The sequence below is a fragment of the Meles meles genome, chromosome 6 (genome assembly GCF_922984935.1).
Source record: "Meles meles chromosome 6, mMelMel3.1 paternal haplotype, whole genome shotgun sequence".
NCBI classification, from domain to species: Eukaryota; Metazoa; Chordata; class Mammalia; order Carnivora; family Mustelidae; genus Meles; species Meles meles.
Window position 1 is genome coordinate 64,059,167 of NC_060071.1, and position 21,237 is coordinate 64,080,403.

General features: G+C 53.8%; 1 protein-coding gene across 3 annotated transcripts; it reads left to right on the top strand.

Annotated features, from left to right (window-relative positions):
* Positions 1-1,465: 1,465 nt before the first annotated feature.
* DISP2 (dispatched RND transporter family member 2) lies at positions 1,466-19,753 on the top strand. 3 transcript variants are annotated; one of them, XR_006818638.1, is made up of 9 exons: positions 1,466-1,617; positions 8,080-8,409; positions 8,690-8,719; positions 8,854-8,977; positions 9,263-9,378; positions 9,550-9,677; positions 10,038-10,135; positions 12,322-15,927; positions 17,683-19,753. XR_006818638.1 is itself a non-coding variant. In XM_046007656.1 (8 exons), the coding sequence occupies exons 1-8, from the start codon at positions 1,505-1,507 to the stop codon at positions 15,580-15,582; spliced, it is 4,200 nt and encodes a 1,399-aa protein (XP_045863612.1). In that variant the 5' UTR covers positions 1,466-1,504; the 3' UTR covers positions 15,583-19,753. The 3 variants fall into 3 exon arrangements, 2 of the variants coding, with proteins under 2 accessions (XP_045863612.1, XP_045863613.1); XM_046007656.1 differs by having other exon boundaries at positions 12,322-19,753; XM_046007657.1 differs by having other exon boundaries at positions 10,080-10,135; positions 12,322-19,753.
* The last annotated feature ends 1,484 nt before the right edge of the window (positions 19,754-21,237 follow it).

The window sequence follows — 21,237 nt, forward strand, 5'->3', positions numbered from 1 at the left end:
ACCCCATCATATACACCCAGACCTGGTGGGCCTCCTGAGGTTCCATCTAGATGCCTCACTCTACAGATCAAAAGACTTCAGTGAATCCCGACTGTCCAGCTATATTTCTCATCATTCCCTAAAAAGACACTGACCTTTCCAGCCTCCTTAGCTTTGCCTATTTCGCCCCAACCCCCACCCCTTCCCCACCTCCAGGTCAAGAATACCTTCCCTCCCAGCCAGCTTCCTTCCCATATTGAGGCTCCACCATCAATATGAAACCTTCCCTAAAGCCCATGAGGAAGAGAGAAGTCCTGTTTGTACGTTGCACCCTTCTCTGTAGCTTATATCAACCATCACAGGGGCCTGACCACACCCTACCTAGTAGGCACCAGTTTATGGGCTGGCCTTTTATATCTCCAGGCAAACTGTAAGCTATTCAGGACAGGCCCACTACTCCTACACCTGCCTCTAGATTCTCCCACCTAGTGACCTATGCCTTGCATAGATTGACATTTGCGCACAGATTAGGGATACCTATATTCTAAATGCTTGTAGGTTCTGACTCTCTCCCCAGCCCCACTCCTCAGTCATGGCACCTCCCAGCACATTCAGCCTTGTGCTTGCTATGAAACCCTTTCCATCCAAATCCCACATCTGGCAAATCCCACATCTGGAACCCTCTCCGCTCCCCAACTCCCAGGCCTCTCACATCACCCATATCTATTTTAGAACTCTACCCAGGCCTGTCCCAGGCCCATTACTCCCTTCCCTCCCTCATAGCCGTTCCCTGATTGTGGAGCAGTCTTAAAGTCTTAAAGTGAGTGGCTGTTGGGTACCTCCTAGGCTGAAGTGGGGTGATTATAAGAAAAAGAGCTGTGAATTCTCTTTTCTCTCTCTTCCTACACTCTATACTCCGCACTTGAATAACAGAAGCCAGGCTCCAGGTCCGAGGGGTGCAAACCCAGGTACAGGTCCAGACAAACGTGAAGACAAACCCAACCTGAACAGTGCCTTAGTCCCACTGGGGAGGAGGGTACTGCTGGGCAAAGCCGAGAGAAATGTGGGACTTAAGTCGCCCAACCTCTCAACCTTTCAGCTTCCTGCACTGTGAAGTGCGGGTGTGGAAGTTTCTCCCTCTTTCTGGCTGGAAGAGTGCGCTTCAAATAGTGAGGCTCTCCGCACGGTGCCTGGAGTCGCGCTTCCTGGTCCCTTAGGGGAGGATCGATGTCCCCCTGGGAAAGGCCAATGTGCGGACTACAGCCAGCCAGCCGGACTCCTAAAAGCTCTCAGACCTGGCCTGGGTAGGTCCCGGGGTCTTGAAGACAGCAAGCCTCCAGCGCTGGGCAGCCGGGCCGCCACAAACCTCTGTCCCCGCCCCTCCAGTGCCCCGCCCATTGGCTGGGCTCCTTGTCGGCCCCGCCCAGCGATCTGTCCTACTCGCGCAGACGCATGCGCGGGAGCCAGCCGCCGCCGCTGCCACCGCTTCAGCACCAGCGCCCGGACAGCGGTGCCGCCCACGGGCATGGACGCTGGTAGCGGCAGCAGCAGCCGCGGTCCGGCTACCGACCCGGGTCCGGAAGGGGAGCAGCGGCCCAAGGGGGAGCCCTTGGCCCCAGACGGCATCTCCCCGGACAGGTAGGGCGGACCGCTCCGCAAACCCAGCTCGCAGACCTTCCCAACACCCCCGCCCCAGGTATCCCCGTAGCCGCCATATGTCTCCCTCATTCATTCCCCAGCCCCTCCCAGAGCCCCTTCCCGCGCCTCAGAGCAGCTGGCCCCCTGGCCACGCCCTCATTCAGCCGGGTCAATTTTCTCTCTCCCTGATACCCCCTACTGTGAGTCCCCATCGCTCTCACTGTCCCGATACCTGCCCCACCCACTGTTCCTACCTTACTTCTAGTGCCGGGGTCTCCTCCGACCCTCCAGCCTCATGAACCCTTCCCTCCAGGCCCTGCCCCCGCATCTTCTCAGTAAGCCCCAAGCCCGGGGAAACCTTAGTCTAGGTTCCAGCATGGCAGTGTGCTCAAAGGTGCGTGTGTGCCATAGACATAGACGGGAGGTTCCCCCAGCTGTGTGTCCTGCGGAGAGCAGACCCTCGCCGCCACGCCAGGAACTGTCTTTGTCCATCACCTTCAGTCTCCAGTCTGCCTCCATGGTCGGCTGCACACGTGTCCGCTTGAGTCCCCGCGTGTGGCGGCTACCAGCACTCACTCGCTGGAGGCGCAAGGGTGGGCAGCCTCTGAGGCTCAGGCTGCGGTTAGTACCACTGAGGGAGTCCCAGGCTGGCAGGACAGGAGGGGCATCTTCTCACTGAGGGCCCAGATATCAGTGCCTCTCCTCCACCTTCCCCCACCATATGTGTGAGGGAACAGCCCAGCCAGGTAACAATATGGCGCAATTTCTGTGCCCTGCCGGGTCTGCCACCCTCAGAATCCCTCCCCTGACATGATACTGCCTCTCTCTCTTTCTCTCTCCTGCCTGGACTGAAATAAGAGGCATTCTTTGGGGCCAAAAAGCAGAGATGGACATATACTGCCCAGTTAAAATGTATGTTCTGGACCTCAGAGCAAAGAGGAGGCCCCACAAGTAGAGAAAAATGTTTTCTTCCCTTTATCGTCAACACTCAGCCTGGATAGATTTAACCACCTGTCACTCTGAAAGGCACAGAGCTTTCTTCAAGGGAGTGAGACACAGAATGGATGTGTTCCCTGGACCAGGGGGCTGCCTGGGACTATTGCCTGACCAAAAAGCCAAGGATGAACAAGGCAGGGACAGGACAGGGCAGGGCGGGGGCCCAGGGCCAGAAGTCTCCCTAGAAGGGGCCAGAGAGTCATTTGCTGCCTTGGATATTTCATTAAGGATAAGCCTTGTCTGGTCTGATCACTTCCTCTGCATGTGGGGATCATTCCTGGGCACAAGAACCACTGGCTCTTCTTCAGCAACTCCTTGGGACCTCTAGCCTCTCTGAATTTCCCCAGAGACCCTGGACACTAAGCAGGCAGAGGGACACAGTTCAATTCAAGAGACAAAAATATGTTCATTGCGAACCAAGAAGTACTCTGGAGTTAGATACAGAGTGAATAAAACAGTGTGTGTGTTTAAGCACACCCATGGTCCTTTACTAATTCATTGACTACAGAGCAATTTGACATAGTTCATTCTCTGAGTTTTTGAAATGACCTTTTTATTTTCCCAGTGGCATGACTGCTTCCTTATCCATCTTGGCCACTCTGCGGGATCACATGGAAGTCCATATGGCTCTGTGTCTGTGGACCTGGGGGTGTCCTTAATGTGCATGTATTTACCTCTTATGCGTCTCCCAAGTGGGCGGCTCTGTGTGGGGGCAGCCCTATCAGCCAGGCACTGCCTGCTTTCGCTTTGGCCTCTTGCGGAAGCCTGCGTCAACACTTTCCAACCCCCTGCCTGCCTGCCCCAGTCACTTGGGATACAGGCCTGCCTAGGAGGTGGCTCACTCTTGTCAGAGCCATGGGACTGAGGGGGTAAGAATGAAAGCCGCCTGTGGAGGCAAGGCCTGGGGTGTTTAACTTGTGTTATTACTAGGTCTCCTAAAAACTGATGGCAACAGAAGCTGGCAGGAGAAAGTTTTTATTCTCAGAAGAGTTTGGCTCTTCTCCTTGGGAGGGTTGAGACAAAGGCCCAGTTCATACTGGAATGTGAAGGGTTTTTAATTCTGCCACATTGACAATGATGAGCACTGTCAGGAAGGATGGGATTTGGGAGAAGCTGACCTTAGGTCCCTGGAGAGGGGTGAGAGGGGTTGAGAAGAAGGGGCTGGGGTCAGGGAGACCCCAGTAGAAACAAACCAATGGTAGAGGCTGGAATCCCCCTTGAACAGAAGGCAGCTAAAGAAGGGTGCAGGCTTATGAACTTTGGTAGACTGGCTAGGAGGGACTGTTCCCTCTCTCCTCCAGCACCCCCATAGTGCTAGCTAACCTTAATAAATAAAAAAAAAAATCCCCACACTCCAACTGGGGCAGAGGAAGCCTGGCTCTATGTACTCAGTGAGTGCTCTAAGACCATGGGCAGCTCAAATAGACACCCTGGCCGTCCCACCCTCCTGACCCTTGGAATGCAGGTTTGCTCTAAGGAGGGAGACCAAGGGGGGGCTTGGATGGCTCAGTCAATGGAACATGTGACTCTTGATCTCCCCACATTGGGTGTAAAGATTACTTTTTTAAAAAGATTTTATTTATTTGTTTGACAGAGAGATAGAAGAGAGCACCAGTAGGCAGAGGGGCAGGCAGAGGGAGAGGGAGAAGCAGACTCTCCACTGAGCAGGGAGCTCGATGTGGGGCTCGATCCCAGGATCCTGGGATCATGACCTGAGCAGAACGCAGATGCTTAACAACTGAGCCACCCAGGTGCCCCAGTAAAGATTACTTAAAAAAAATAAAACCTTGGGGTGCCTGGGTGCCTCAGTTAGTTAAGGGTGTGATTCTTGATCTCAGCCCAAGTCTTTTTTTTTTTTAAGATTTTATTTATTTCACAGAGAGACACCCAGTGAGAGAGGGAACACAAGCCGGAGAAGGAGAAGCAGGCTTCCAGCCAAGCAGGGAGCCCATGTGGGGCTTGATCCCAGGACCCTGGGATCATGACCTGAGCAGAAGGCAGATACTTAACAACTGAGCCACCCAGGTGCCCCTCAGCTCAGGTCTTGATCTCAGGGTTGAGTTCAAGGCCCATGTTGGACTCCACAGTAGGCAAGGAGACTACTTAAAAAAAAATGAGGGGCACCTGGGTGGCTCAATGGGTTAAGCCTCTGCCTTCGGCTCAGGTCATGATCCCAGAGTCCTGGGATCAAGCCCCGCATCGGGCTCTCTGCTCAGCAGTGAGCCTGCTTTCTCCTCTCTCTCTGCCTGCCTTTCTCCCTACTTGTGATCTGTCTGTCAAATAAATAAATAAAATTTAAAAAATAAATTTAAAAAAATGAAAAATAAAAGATAAAAAAATTAAGTCTTGGGGCACCTGTGTGACTCAGTTGGTTAAGCATCCAACTCTTGATTTTGGATCAGGTCATGATCTTAGGGTTATGAGATCAAGCCCTGCATGGGGCTCATCACTGGGTGTGGAGCCTGCTTAAGAGCCTGCTTTAGCTCTCTTCCTCTGCCCTTCTCTCCCTACCATGTGCTCTTTCTCTCTCTCAAAAAAAAATAATAAATAAAGGGGAGACCATGACTAATGGGTCATTTTCATGCCTTCGGGATAACCCAGACCAAGAGCGGTGCCCAGCATGTGATAGGTGCTCAAAAGAAACCTGCAAGGGGCGTCTAGGTGGCTCAGTTGGTTAGGCATCTACCTTTGGCTCAGGTCATGATCCCAGGGTCCTGGAATCGGGTCTCTGCATCAGGCTCCCTGCTCGAGGGGAGTCTGCTTCTCCCTCTGCCTGCCTCTCTCTCACTCTGTCAAATAAATAAATTAAAATTTTTTTTAAAAAGACTTGCAGGGACACCTAGGTGGCTCAGTGGGTTAAACCTCTGCCTTCGCTCAGGTCGTGACCCCAGGGTCCTGGGATCAAGCCCCACATCGGGTTTTCTGCTCAGCAGGGAGCCTGCTTCCTCCTCTCTCTCTGCCTACCTCTCTGTCCACTTGTGATCTCTGTCTGTCAAATTAAAAAAAAAAAAAAAAAGACCTGCAGAATAAAAATCTCAAAGAAGAAAATGTCCACACGTATGTACCTTCCCTTTGGCCCACAGAGATGGGCCAATAAGGTCTTTTATCTGCCAGGACCTTGGTTGCTATATCAACTTTATGGGTGATCTGAGGTCTTGCTTTAGAACAACTTTGTCAAACTCCTCTTTTTCTAAACAATGAGTTTGTTAAAAAAAAAAAAAAGTAAGTATCAGTGATTTAAACCATGAGATCAAATGCTGATGCAGCTTTTGAGTAACAAAAAGGCAAGTATGTGTAATTATATATGTAGTGAGAGTCTCAAGGTGTGAGGAGTTCTAAAATGGAGCTATATGATCTGAGGTGCCTAAAGAGGTCAAATTGTAAATATAAATACACTTCTTAAGCTGCATGCTCCCCACAGCGCTGAGTGCAAGCGAGGACGGGGGACAAATGTGTCTTCCCGTGCCGGGCTCCGACAGGGAGCTCATGTATGTTACACCTTAATTCCTGTACCAACCCCGAGAGGGGGTGATACCATCATACTCTCGCTCAAGACAAGAATGCCAGCACCCCAAGAACTGTGTGTCTTTCCCAAGGCCTCAGAGCTAAAGGATAATAGAGCCAGCAGCCCACCTCCAGTGCTCCCACATTTTTCCCTTGGCATGAAGGTCGTGCTTTCCCAGACCGCTATGCCAGCCAGCCATGCTCCCAGGAGGAGAAGGAAGAGCTTGCCCTCCTTCCCAGTTCCTCTACTTAGTCTCCAGGCAGAACCCAGCCTCCCTGGGCAATGCCTGCTTGCCGCCAGGACAGGAACTCTGGCCTCCAGCCCCTTTGGGAGTGCAGCAGGCAGGTCTTAAAGCCACAGGTGGGTCAGCATAAACCACACAGCTACACAATTTCTGGCAGGCCAGGTGAGTCCAGGGAATGTGGGGAGGAGACAGGGCTCTGCCAGGGCTTCCTAGTCCAGAACCTCTCTGGGAGCACCCCATAGCCCTCAGGGACTCTGTTCTGCAGCCATCTACTCCTGTCCCAGGTCTGGCAGTCCTGCCACTTGGAGGGACTCCGCCTACCCATGCACCCAGGGAGTGGGGCTAGGTCCATGCCCTGAGTACTGTCCTTGTGAGTAATTCTGAAAGAAGAATCTATTGCTGACTCCTCCTTGGCAAGTTCTTTGGGGGGTCCCAACTCCCTCTCCCAGCCGTACATACTTTTGTAAAGCAAACCTTCTGTCCCGTGGCCCAAGGGTGGAGAAAGGGCAGCACTCACAGCTGCCGAAACTTCTGTGACTACCCCCACCCCCCTGTCAAAGTTGGGCCTTCCTTTTCAGTGCTCTGTGACTTGGACTCTGGTCAGCATCTCCCACCTACTATGAGTGCCTGGACACAAGGATGGACCTTATTCATCCCAGCATCACCATTAGCAGCCCATCAAGGGCTCAGTATTCACTCAACAGACATTCCCCGGGTCTCTTCCGAGTGCAAGAGATAAAGGCATGAGACCCTGCTCTCCCAGAGCTCACATTCCATCGGAGAGGCAGGCTCGAAACAGGACACTGCATAATGTCCGGTTGTGGCAAACGCTGCAAAGAAATATAAAGCAGGTGGGGGGATTGAGAGCTGGCAGGTGGTTAGTTGGTCGGGGAAGGCTTCTCTAAGAAGGTAATAGTTGAACTGAGACTAAAGGGAGGCTCCGAGCCATCCAGTTATCTTGGAGAGGAGACCCCAAGCTGAGGGAGGAGGAAGTTCAAAGGCTCTAAGGTGAGAACAAGATTGCAGTAGGTGCTCAATAAATGCCTGCCAAGAGAATGAACAGGTGGCTGCAGCAGAAAGAGTGCAGGACTGGGGTGCCTGGGTGACTCGGTCAGTTAAGCATCTGCCTTGGGCTCATGTCATGATCCTGAGGTCCTGGGATCAAGCCCCGCATCGGGCTCTCTGCTCAGCAGGGATCCTGCTTCCCCTGCTCTCTCTGCCTGCCTCTCTGCCTGCTTGTGATCTGTCTGTCAAATAAATAAAATCTTAAAAAAGAAAAAAAAAGGAAGGGAGGGAGGAAAGGAAGGAAGGACGGAAGGTAGGTAGGAAGGAAGGAAGGTAACAAGGAAGGACTGGTGCAGGACTGCAAGTCAGAATGGGTTTAAGGCCCAGCTCCTGTCTCACTGAACCTATTTTCAAATAGAGAACAAGGAAAGTATCTCCCCTGTAGGGTTTTGTGAGTACACAAGATCATACATGTAAAAGCACAGTGTCTGGCATGTAGCAGGCTGCCAATAATGTTTTTTGAGTGCATGGACAGGTGAGTGAATGAGACAACGGACTCAAGAGATAGGTTGGAGGTGTATGGATGAAGGCTGTGCCCCCGTCTCCCCCAGGACTAATAAGAACAACCCCAAGCCCTGTCTCCTTGTCTCAGGGCATGGGGTGGCCCAATAGCACCCCCCACCCTCATCACCCTTGTCTCCTCTCTCCCCAGGTCCCAGAGCAAGGCTGTGGCCCCTGAGGCAAGCCCAGAGAAGAGCTGCTCCCTCCACAGTGGCCCCCTGGAGGATCCTTCCAATTCTTCAGGACCCCCACCAACAACTTCCACCCTCCAGCCTGTGGGCCCGTCCAGCCCCCTGGCCCCTGCACACTTCACCTATCCCCGGGCACCACAGGAATACCGGGGGGACAATTCCCTGCCAGGACTTGGGGACCGAGCAGCTCTGTGCTCCCATGGCTCTAGCCTCAGCCCTTCACCAGCCCCCTCACAGCGAGATGGGGCCTGGAAGCCGCCATCTGTGCAACACCATGTGGTCAGCGTCAGGTAAGGAGGGATCCAGCAGCCTGCAAGCTTCCACTGGAAGATGGGGCAGGGCTTAAAAGTGGGGTGAGCCCCCAGGCTCTGGATTCCTTCATTAAGAGGCAGCCCAGGATGTCCCTTGCCTCTGAGGAGGAGGCAGCCTGGATGGAGGAGGAAGGAAGGATTGGAGCTTGAGAGTTGAACAGCCTGAAAGGATTAATACCATCTTGCTCTGTCCCCATACCTTACCTCCCACCCTGCAAGGAGGCTCTGACAAGCAAGTGTCTTTTCTTCTCTTCCACAGGCAGGAACGGACCTTCCGGATGCCAAAGAGGTAGGCCCCTGGGCCTCTGGCCCCCTAGGGGTGACTAGGTGGGTGCCGAGTCTGGCCCTGCCACCACTTCCTGGTGACGCCTAAGCTCACCACACCCAACACCAGTTCCAGTGGCTTCTCTCCCTCTTTCCCAGCTATTCCCAGCTGATTGCTGAGTGGCCAGTGGCTGTGCTGCTGCTGTGTCTGGCTGTCATCCTCGTCTGCACCCTGGCTGGACTGCTGGGGGACCGGCTGCCCGACTTCTCCAAGCCCTTGCTGGTAAGAGGCTAAAGGGAGGGACAGGGACTCCCAGGCCTAGCCACCTCAGCTCAGTCTGGGGCAGAAAGTTGGAGCGACCCAGCTGGGGGTGGGATGGCAGTGGTGGATTCTTGACCCCCAGAGTGAGTTGGGGGAGATGGTAAAGAGGGGATACTTTCGTCCAATAATCCAGAAAGGCAGGCCGGCCTTCCCTGCTCCAGGGACCCAAAGGGACAGAGCCAAGAAGGGCCAGATGGGGCACTGCTCCTTTTGCCCACCTGATCTTCTCTATCCCTCTCCCTGCAGGGATTTGAGCCTCGAGACACAGACATCGGCCGCAAGCTAGTAGTGTGGAGAGCACTGCAAACCCTCACGGGCCCCAGGAAGCTGCTTTCTCTTTCCCCAGACCTTGAGCAGAACAGGTACTGGGTTTCCATCTTTCCACTATTAAAGGGAAAGGGGGAATGAAAGAGGACCTCCCAAAATCCAGGTCAGAGGGACTTGGGAAGGGGTTCACTGGGAAGGGGTGTCTGGCCTCCTCTGAGCCCCTACCCATTGATCGTGCCTGGCATAGGTTTTTTTCTCTACCTTAGTTCCAACGCCCACACCACTCTGAGCCCCACACCCTGGAGCAGTACCCAGGAGGGCTTAGCCCGGCCCCGAAGGATGGTGGAGCCCCTAGAGGACAGAGGGCAGGAGAACTTCTTCTGTGGCCCGCCTGGTAAGCAGCAACCTGGCCAGTTCCTGCCTTTAATGGTGGCCCCCATTGTACCGACTAGAACCGGAGGGCCCAGGAGAACCAATATGGGCAGGCAGAAAAGGAAGGAGGCCAGCTGGCCACGTTCAAGCCATGGAAGCTGGGTTACAGTTGGGAGGCTGAGCTAGGCCTCAGCTGCTCCAGCCACACGAAGTCAGGCTGGGCGGGGGTGGCGGGGCACAGGATCGGGCAGCCAGGCACAAGTTTCAGACTCCTGAGAATGTGAGCCTCATATGGGCCTGGGTAAGTGTCTTCCCTCCAGCGGGCCCAGGACCTGATGCCGAAGAGCTGAATTCTGGGGTGTGTTGGGGGGGTGTGTTGCAGAGAAGAGCTATGCACAGCTGGTGTTCATGTCCACCTCGGCAGGCAGCCTGTGGAACCTGCATGCCATCCATTCCATGTGCCGCATGGAACAGGACCAGGTGAGCTCACTGGGGAGGTGCCGTGGGGGGGAGGTGGATATTAGGATATTTCCTAATCCCAGGGAAATATAGCTGAGCCAGGACTGCTAGGGTGGACTGGGGAAGAGTATTCCCTGCTCAGAAAAGTCTTCCAGTCCCTGTTGAAAGGCTCCAGGTTCAGGTAGGGAAAGAAGAGTCAGCTGTTCTTAGAGAAGCCAAGACACAGAGACTAGCAGAGTCTGGGGATTTTCAAAAGGTCCTGAAAAGGGGTGCCTGGGTGGCTCAGTGGGTTAAAGCCTCTGCCTTCGGCTCAGGTCATGATCCCAGGATCCTGGGATCGAGCTCCGCATGGGGCTCTCTGCTCAGCAGGGAGCCTGCTTCCTCCTCTCTCTCTGCCTGCCTCTCTGCCTACTTGTGATCTCTCTCTCTCTCTGCCATAAATAAATAAAATCTTAAAAAAAAAAAAAAAAGGTCCTGAAAAGGAGCCTCATGGGCTCTTGAGGAGGCCTCAGCCCAAGGCCTCCTCCTAATCAATCCAATCAGTGCCAGTCCGGTTCCCAGAATCCGAGAGCCAGCTACCACCATAACATCTGAAGAAAGGTTTGTTGCCAAAACAGTGTAAACACCATTGAGTAGCCCAAGGCATCCACACAAGTACATCTGACATACCAAAAGACACTGGTTAGGAACATGTGCCCTGGAATCAGATTCCTGAATTCAAAGCCAGTTCTCTCTCTCTCTCTTTTTTTAAATTTTTTATTTAAATTTTTTATTTTTTTTAATTTATTATTTGACAGACAGAGATCACAAGTAGGCAGACAGGCAGGCAGAGAGAGAGGAGGAAGCAGGCTCCCCGCTGAGCAGAGAGCCCGATGCGGGGCTCGATCCCAGGATCCTGGGATCACGACCTGAGCCGAAGGCAGAGGCTTTAACCCACTGAGCCACCCAGGTGCCCCTCTTTTTTTTTTTTAAATAAGATTTTATTTATTTTTTATCTGAGAGAGAGAGCTGGGGGAGGAGCAGACAGAGAGGGACAAGCAGGCTCCACCCTGAGCGTAGGGCCCCACATGGAACTGCATCCCAGGACCCCGAGATCACAACCTGAGGTGAAATCAAGAGTTGGACACTCAGCCAAATGAACCACCCAGGTGCCCCAAGGACAGTTCTAATACCCCCCCCAGCTGTGTGATTTCAGGCACATTTCTAAACCTCTCAATGCCTCGGGCTTTGGATATAGAAAATGGTGCAAAGAGGCGCCCAGGTGGCTCAGTGGGTTAAGCCTCTGCCTTTGGCTCAGGTCATGATCTCAGGTCATGATCCCAGGCTCTGGGATTGAGCCCCGCATCGGGCTCTCTGCTCAGCAGGGAACCTGCTTCTCCCTCTCTCTCTGCCTGCTTCTCTGCCTACTTGTGATCTCTGTCAAATAAATAAATAAAAATCTTTAAATAAAAAAAAGAAAAAGAAAAAGAAAATGGGGCAAATAATGGTACTTTTCTCATAAGGATGTTGTGACAACCGAACAAGACAGATTTGCCTGGCAAATTGTAGAATAATGACTGGCAATAGAATTCTCTCAGTAAATGTTGCTGTTGTCACCATAATCTCAGGCCCAAAGCCATATAGCCAGTTGGTAGCAAAACAGGGCCTCGGATCCCCAGGCCAGTGCCCTCCAGAGCTACACCAGCTGTCATGATGTGTTGTGTTAATAGCAAGTGGGAGAGAAAAGGAGGCATGAGGTCTGAAAAAGAAACAGCTCTGTCACTAAGATGGTTTAAGCAGCCCAGTGGACTGAAGTAGGAGGCTACGTTTGGCACTGATCCTGACCCTGAAATGTTCTGGTCCCTACTTTTCCCACTGTTTGCTTCCAGTTCCCTGGACCCTTGACCCATCTGTGGCTGACACTGTCACTTCCACTCCTGGTTTAGACAGGGCAGAATTGGGGTGTGTGACCTGCAGGGGCCCTTAGGGCAGGACCTCTCGGAAGGAGGCCTCGGGAAGCATTCCTGAGGCTCCCCTTTGGTGGGTAGTCAAGATGTAGCCAGGAACCGAACACAGCTCTGAGATGAGCCTTGTCTGCTGGGCTGTCAGGATACCTCTCTGCCTCGGCCCTCTAGCCTGGTAGGAGATGAGGCGTCCCTAGACAGAGGCCGGGGAACCTGGGCCCCTGCCTTGACCCTGAGCTCTCTCCTGCCCTGTGTGCTGTACAGATCCGCTCCCATAGCCACTTTGGGGCTCTGTGCCAGCGTACGGAAGCCAACAAGTGCTGCCCCAGCTGGTCCCTGGGCAACTATGTGGCCGTGCTCTCCAACCGCTCCTCCTGCCTGGACACTACTCAAGCCGATGCGGCCCGAACACTGGCCCTCCTGCGGGCCTGTGCCATTTACTACCACCGCGGCGCCCTGGTGCCCTCTTGTTTGGGCCCTGGACAGGACAAGCCAGCACACTGCACCCAGGTGCCCACCAAGTGCTCCCGGAGCAGCGCTGTCTACCAACTCCTCCATTTCCTGCTGGACAGGGACTTTCTGAGTCCCCAGACTGCCGACTACCAGGTGCCCTCCCTCAAGTACAGCCTGCTCTTCCTGCCCACTCCCAAGGGGGCCTCCATGATGGGCATCTACCTGGACCGCCTCGCAGCGCCCTGGGAGCTCTCTGACAACTACACGTCCATCACTGGCATGGACCTGGGCCTCAAGCAGGAGCTGCTGAGACATTACCTGGCCCAGGACACGGTGTACCCCTTGCTGGCCCTGGTTGCCATCTTCCTCAGCATCGCCCTCTACCTGCGTTCCCTCTTCCTCACGCTCCTGGTACTGCTGGGGGTGCTGGGCTCCCTGCTGGTCGCCTTCTTTCTCTACCGAGTGGCCTTCCGCATGGCCTACTTCCCCTTCGTCAATCTGGCAGCCTTCGTCCTGCTCAGCAGCGTCTGCGCCAACCACACACTCATCTTCTTCGACCTGTGGCGCCTCAGCAAGAGCCAGCTGCCCTCGGGGGGGCTGGCGCAGCGCGTGGGCCGCACCATGCACCACTTCGGCTACCTGCTGCTGGTCTCGGGCCTGACCACCGCCGCGGCCTTCTACGCCAGCTACCTGAGCCGCCTGCCGGCCGTGCGCTGCTTCGCCCTCTACCTGGGCACGGCCGTGCTGGCGCACCTGGCGCTCACGCTGGCCTGGCTGCCGGCCTCCGCCGTTCTCCACGAGCGCTACCTGGCGCGCGCCTGTGCGTCCCGGGTGCAGGGCCCGAGGGCCGGCAGCGCGCCCCGGCGACTGGCGCTGGCGCTGCACAGAAGGCTCCGCGGTCTCCGGAGGGCGGCGGCCGGCACCTCGCGCCTGCTCTTCCAGCGCCTCCTGCCCTGTGGGGTCATCAAGTTCCGCTACATCTGGATTTGCTGGTTCGCCGCGCTGGCGGCAGGGGGCGCCTACATCGCCGGCGTCAGCCCGCGCCTGCGGCTGCCCACGCTGCCGCCGCCCCGCGGCCAGGTCTTCCGGCCCAGCCACCCCTTCGAGCGCTTCGACGCCGAGTACCGCCAGCAGTTCCTGTTCGAGCGGCTTCCTCAGGGCGAGGGCGGCCATTTGCCCGTGGTGCTGGTGTGGGGCGTCCTGCCCGTGGACACCGGTGACCCGCTGGACCCTCGCAGCAACAGCTCACTGGTGAGTGACCCCGCCTTCTCGGCCACCGGCCCCGAAGCCCAGCGCTGGCTGCTGGACCTCTGCCACGGAGCTCGGAATCAGAGCTTCTTTGGCGCCCAGCCTGAGGGCTGGCCCACGCTCTGCTTCGTGGAGGCCCTCCAGCGCTGGGTGGAGAGCCCCGCTTGCGCCCGCCTGGGGCCGGGCCTCTGCTGTGGCCACTCTGCCTTCCCTTGGGCACCCCAGCTTTTCCTGCACTGCCTCAAGATGATGGCTCTGGAGCAAGGCCCCAACGGCACCCGGGACCTGGGGCTCCGCTTCGATGCCCATGGCAGCCTAGCTGCCCTGGTCCTGCAGTTCCAGACTAACGTCCAGTATAGTCCGGACTACGGCCAGGCTCACCGCTTCTACACTGAGGTTAGCCACTGGCTGGCGGGGGAGCTGGGCCGCGCACCCCCCGGCCTCCACCGGGGCTGGTTTACCAGCCATCTGGAGCTCTACAGCCTGCAGCACAGCCTGAACACAGAACCAGCTGTGGTGCTGGGCCTCGCGCTGGCACTGGCCTTTGCCACACTGCTGCTGGGCACCTGGAACGTTCCACTGAGCCTGTTTTCCGTGGCAGCCGTGGCGGGCACCGTGCTGCTCACTGTGGGGCTACTGGTTCTGCTTGAATGGCAGCTCAACACTGCTGAAGCCCTTTTTCTCTCTGCCTCTGTGGGCCTCTCGGTGGACTTCACAGTCAACTACTGTATCTCCTATCACCTGTGCCCACACCCTGACCGCCTGAGCCGTGTGGCCTTCTCCCTACGTCAGACCAGCTGTGCCACGGCAGTGGGGGCCGCGGCCCTTTTTGCGGCCGGGGTGCTCATGCTACCCGCAACCGTGCTGCTCTATCGTAAGCTGGGCATTGTCCTGATGATGGTTAAGTGCGTCAGCTGTGGCTTTGCCAGCTTCTTCTTCCAATCTCTGTGCTGCTTCTTTGGGCCAGAGAAGAACTGTGGGCAGATCCTCTGGCCTTGTGCCCACCTGCCTTGGGATACTGGAACCGGAGAGCCGAGTGGGGATAAGGCAGGCCGCCCACGGGCAGGGCCAGTGGGAGGGGCGCCCGGATCATGCTCGGATCAGTACGAGCTCCAGCCCCTGGCACGGCGCCGGAGCCCCAGCTTTGACACGAGCACAGCCACGAGCAAACTGTCCCACCGGCCCTCTGTGCTATCTGAGGATCTCCAGCTGCATGATGGCCCCTGCTGCTCCCGGCCCCCACCGGCCCCTGCCTCCCCAAGGGAGCTGTTCCTGGACCACCAGTCGGTCTTCAGCCAGTGCCCAGCCCTGCAGACATCCTCCCCCTATAAGCAGGCGGGCCCCAGTCCCAAGACCCAAGGCAGGCGGGACTCCCCAGGCCAGAAGGCTGAGCCTGTGCGGGCCTCACCAAAAGTCCCTGCCCACTCTCCCAAGGCCAAGGCTGTGGAGCCTCCTGATTGCCTCTGCTCTTCAGCCAGCACCCTAGAGGGCCTCAGCGTCTCTGATGAGACCTGTCTGAGCACCTCGGAGCCCAGTGCCCGAGTTCCAGATTCTGTGGGTGCCTCCCCGGACGACCTGGATGAAACAGAGCCAACTGTACCCGAGCGGGGCCAGCTGAACGAAAAGCGGGACACCCTGTGGCTGGCACTGAGGGAGGCCGTGTACGATCCTTCCGTGCCTGCCTCCCACCAGAGCAGCTCATCCTGGAAGGGCCGTGGGGCCCTGGGGGATGGCAGCCCTGTGGTGCTGCCCAACAGCCAGCCAGATCTGCCAGACGTTTGGCTCCGCAGGCCCAGCACCCACACTTCAGGCTACAGTAGCTGAGGGAGGCCTGGACTAGGGTGCAGAGCCTGTTGGAGGCGATGAGGTGGCCCTGGACTGAAGCTCGATGGTGTCTTCCCACCTCAGCACGAAGAGGTTTCCATCTGTGGGATTTAAACCCTGCCTCATGGGGGTCAGCCTCGGTCCAGGCTGCTGCTTACTCCCCACATCTGGAAGATTCAGTGGGGTGGATCTTGGGAAAGAAAGGTCTTGGGAAAGAAAGATCTTGGGAAAGAAAGACAGGCTCATGTCTTGTGACTTGCTGATCTCTCGTCTGCCCCCCCGCAGTCCCCCACGTAATGCCAACCAGGACCTCTGGAAGGGGGAAGGCCAGATGCGTGGCTCCAGGTATTGGGGGAGGCCGACCTGGCCCCTAAGCCAAGCGGGTGTGAGGAACCCAGTTCCTGGGACCCTGCAGGGCACCTCACCAACCAGAAAAGCCCTGGGGAACACCAGCAGCCTCCGGGACCTCACATCTTTTAGGGGCTCTTTATCAAGACACTCCCTTCTCTTCAGGGAGCTTCTCTGGGCCAGAATTAGGCTGAGGCCTCTTTCCTGAATGGCCTTACCCCCTCACACTCCCTGGGCTGACCAGGAATTTGTCAAGGCCGGGTAGAGATGGGGGCTGGCAACGAAGCAGGGGGAGGAAGGCCAGTCAGCCTCAGAGTGTCGTTCAGTTGCAGAAATGGTCCCTTGTGGGGAGCAGGAAGCGTGTGCTCCCCTGGAAACAAACAAGAACCCTTTATATCCTGTATCTTTTCCTTTACACAATACTTAACTTGCATACCCATGTCTCCTTGGAATCTCACCATTTCACTACGGGGTAACCTGCAATTAGCCAGATCCTCCCCCCACCACCCCCGGTTAATAGGTAAAGTCACTGAGAATAAGTAAGGTTAAGTGATTGACCCAGAGTCTTAGAGCTCATAAGTGTGGGAGCAGGCTTCCTGCCTTGATCCACTGCTAGAATTCCCACTGTCCTGGCTACCCGCCCCAGGGCATTGGCCTGTAGTGAACTTGATGGTTCACCTTGCTGGTGTTTCTGAGGATACCCCTCCCGCCCCTCTTCAGACCTCTGTCTCCAGACGGCGCTGTAATCTGAGCAAGCCGGGCGTTGTTCCACATCTGCCCCATGCTTCCCTCCAGATCCACTGAGAACCTCCAGGCTCTGGGGCATCCTGGCAGAGCTGATTCCCCGGTTCCAGGGCATGCTTCGTCCATGACCGCAGTGTGTGGAGAGGCACAGAGGGTAGTAGAGGTTGAACAGAATTCAGCTAAGGCAGGAACTCAGGCCGGCCCCTTTGGGGAGTGTGCGAGTCTAAAACTCTACCCCCAGTCAGGGAAACCCCAACTTCCTACAGGCAAGTCTGTCTTGGGGCACTCAGGAGACCAAAAGTTGTCTCCCCGTTCCCCAAAGCAAAGAGTCTCTCTGCAAAGTTTTATGCCATGTGAGAGCTCCTGGCCCTTGGGGCAAATTTACTGGAACATGTGGAAACAGAAGCCTGGAAGGGAAATTGAACACCTGCCCTCGAGGGGCTCACATACTAGCTCTTCCCTCAGGCATGGATGGGTCACTGGTGGCACCATGCAGTGTGGGCTGAGGGCCATGTGCCTGTCACCATTCATATTGCTGGAGGTCAGGTACCCAGGACCGGTAACCAGGACGGCTTCCCTGAGGGGAGACAACTTGAGCTGGGCTTCCGAAGTCCAAGTGTCTCAGACTGGAAGGGACCTTATTGATCATTTATTCCAGCAGTTTTCAAGCTTTGTAGCCTCAGGATCCTTTCTTCAAAGAATCCTTGTGTGGAAACACAGTTACAAAATGGATAAGAAGCAGCGACTCTGGGGGGTGCTGGGTGGGTGTGTACAGAGTCAGCTCAGCCTCCCTTTCTCCTGGGCCTCTTGGGGGCCCTGGGGAACCCCACAGGCTCCCAGCAGCTCTAACAGAATGTGGTGTGAAAACCACCAATCCAGGTCGTTTTACAGATGAGTAACACAGAGAGGAAGGGATTCTTCTAGGGCCAGACACTGTGACCCAGCTAGAGGCAACTCAAGAGGCGTTTCTGTTTTGTTTTGTTTTGTTTTTTTCCCTATGTTCTTGAGACCTACCTCCCACCATGATGAGAAGCCCATGAGAAGTGGAGCAGAAATCCAAATGACACACAGGAGTTCTGGAAGAGCGAGAAGACCATGGGTGGGATTGACAGGCTACGTCAGCTCCTCTGCAAGCTAAGAAAATCAAACCCATTTGACCCCTGACCACCAGGAAGAGGAGGCAAGGACGAGGACCTAACTTGCGCCTACCCTCTGGGAGGTCTGTGGGACCACTCTGTCCTCATGTCCAAGTGGAATTTCCTATCTCTGGCCTGGGGCTGCTCATCAGGGTCTTGGCTTCTCTAACCCCGTGGACCGTGTCCTTCTGTATCACACACCCCTGCCTTGAGAGCCCTGGTCTCATCTGGGACATTCAGCCAGAGGGAGGACAAGGTGAGTCCTTCCTTCTGAGCATGAGCAGAAGTCTGGCCTTGACTCAAAAAAGAGACCAGCGTCTTAATTGTTTTTTCCAAGCACCTCACCAAGGCTCTTCTGCCTTCTACTGTAGGGGTGGGCAGCAGGGACCTGGACCAAAAGAACCTGCTCTTCCACATCCTTTTTGTCTTGCAAAGGGAGACATGGTGTCTGGGACTGGAGCTTCGAAATTTTGCCAGAACACAACCACTGAAATGTCAGAGGCTAGGGCAGGCATCAGGGATGTGGGCACAGCCAAGGATCCTACTCAGAGATTTCTGGGTCCCATTCTTGCAGGCCACAGCCACAAAACCCAGCAGGAAGGCTAATCAACCAGAGTAGTTGAGGTAGAGACTGGATTTGGTCTTTTTACCGCTGGGCCCCAAAGACTGGAAGAACCCAGCGGTAATCAAAAACACCTCACTCCCAGAGTGGCCCATATCAATGGCAGGCAACCCACATTAATGGATAATCTAGCCTGCCTCTCCAGCCCCAACTCTGGAAAGCAGGATTTAAAGTATTGTCAATTTCCTGTAAATTTCAGCAGACCTATTTGCTTCATTACATTATCAGTGGTTACAAGGAGTATATGGCTCAGAAGCATGCTGAGGCAGGGGAAAACCAGCTAAAGCATTCATGTTTGCTCTGTGAAATTCAAGAAATGGTTTCTTAACACTGAGACACTTTAAAATAGAACTACGTTGACACCCATTTGGGACTTAAGGTCCTTTCTCCTATTTGTGCCACAGATTCTTGAACTTCCACTCAGAGTATGAGTACGTGTGCTTTATGTTTTTAAAATGTAACTTGGTTTACTTTGTCACTATGGGAAAACCCATCCTTCCATGGCTGTGGTGCTTTATTGACAATGATGGAGATTGATTTGACTAGCAGACTCTTAGATTTGCACATGGCATAAGTGATACCATGATACTCCGGCAATATCCCAGCCTCAGCCCAATTCTAAAAGAGACATCTTGCAAGAGATTTATAAGCCAAACTTCCTCAGACTCATCTAACTCATTCCATTCTTCTCCCATTGCATGCCAGGACAGAGAAGCAGGTGAGAGGTATCAGGAAAGAAGATTCATTGGTTTACAACCTTCACACATTTATCTAGAGAGTTTCTGATCTTTTCTTCCATGGTGGCCTTTGATAATACATGTGGGCAGAGACAGCTCTCTGACACCCCATCCCATCCATCAGGATTCCATTTGCTTGGGGATAGAAAAAACAGGCATTCCTCACCCTTTCCACACACACCCTTGATCCCAGGGACAACTATAACTCAAGGTCGGGAGGTGTTTATACGTAAGAGAAGAAAGTGTAATTCAGTTCGATGGGAAGATGAAAAACAAAGGAAAACCACTCTGTGCTATGTAAATGATTGGTTGTCCGAAGCCACTCTGTGCTGAAAAGCCCTGGAAGGACCTTGATAAAGTTATAATCATTATCAGGCTTCTGTGTGATTATTCAGTTCTGTGCCTTCTTCATTTAAGAATTCAAATTCAAGAGTGAAAGGTTGATACAGAATGCATATTAACCACGTTTGTTTGAACTGAAAAACAGTAGCAGACTTATGATAGAAAGTCAGTCTGGGGGCACCTGGCTGGCTCAGTGGGTTAAGCCTCTGCCTTCAGCTTAGGTCATGATCTCAGGGTCCTGGGATCAAGTCCTGCATCAGGCTCTCTGCTCTATGGGGACCCTGCTTCCCCCTCTCTCTGTCTCCTGCTCTACCTACTTGTGATCTCTCTCTCTCTCTGTCAAATACATAAATAAAATCTTTAAAAAATAATAAAAAATAAAATCTTAAAAAAAAAAAGATTCTCTCTCCCTCTCCCTCTGCCTCTTCCCCCCGCCCATCTCCCTCTAAAATAAATAAATCTTAAAAAAAAAAAAAAAAAAAAGATAGCCAAGGGACGCCTGGGTGGCTCAGTGGATTAAGTTCAGGTCATGATCTCAGGGTCCTGGGATTGAGCCCCACATTGGGTTCTCTGCTCAGCAGGGAGCTTGCTTCCCGCTCTCTCTCTGCCTGCTTCTCTATCTACTTGTGATCTCTCTCTTTCTGTCAAATAAATAAAATATTTAAAAAAAAAAAAAAAGAAAAGATAGCCAATCTGATTTGTCTGATGGGCACAGAGGTTTGGCTTTGCACATAGGATATACAGAGGGCATTTTCCAAAAATTGAATGATTTAAATCTGCAGCTCCATGGTTTGAACAAAAATACATTTAGAGTACATATTACAACTTCCCATTTCAGACAAGATGGAGTAGCAGGGACCAGATTTGCCCTCCTTCCTGAAACAATCAACTAAACATAAAAACTATGAAACAACAATTTCCAAGATGGTAGACACCAGACAACAAAGACAGTGATCTCTGAAAGACAAGAAACAGATGAGATGAGTCCTATGATTGCCTTAGCTTATTGCTGAAGAGAGTTTCCAGGACGAATTGCAGGGAGAGAGAACACAGGCAGGGCCATGCAGGCTTCCTGAACTGAGGAGATAGCTCAGAGTTTGTGGCAATCCAAACTGTGCTCACAACAGAGTGCTGGTGAGAAAAAAGGTGCATAGAGAGAGAATTCTGGAAAGGGCCCCCCTCAAGTATTCAGCAGAGCACTACTCGTCATGGAAATGTTGGGAAATTACTTGAGACTAAGGAAAGAATCATCCAAAATAATTAGAGGAAACAGTAGCCAACATTCATAGAGGACTGGAACAGTGACTGTTCCCATCAATCAGACTGGAAAACCTCATAATTTTATGAAGCATTGATTGGAGTTCTTAGAAGGGTCTTGCCTTAGCAGTGGGGACACATTAGCCCCAGTTTATTTATTTATTTTTTATTAACCCTAGTTGTTCATCCCATTTAATAAATTTTAAAAGCAACACCTGAAGGGATCAAACTACTTCTAGGTAATGTAACTGCATCTCAGAACAAACCTCAAGAATGTTTACAGAAGAGGCGCCTGGGTGGCTCAGTGGGTTAAATCTCTGCCTTCGGTGGCTCTCATCATGATCCCAGGGCCCTGGGATGGAGCCCTGCATCAGGCTCTCTGCTCAGCAGGGAGCCTGCTTCCCTTCCTCTCTCTCTGCCTGTGTCTCTGCCTACTTGTGATCTCTGTCTGTTAAATAAATAAATAAAA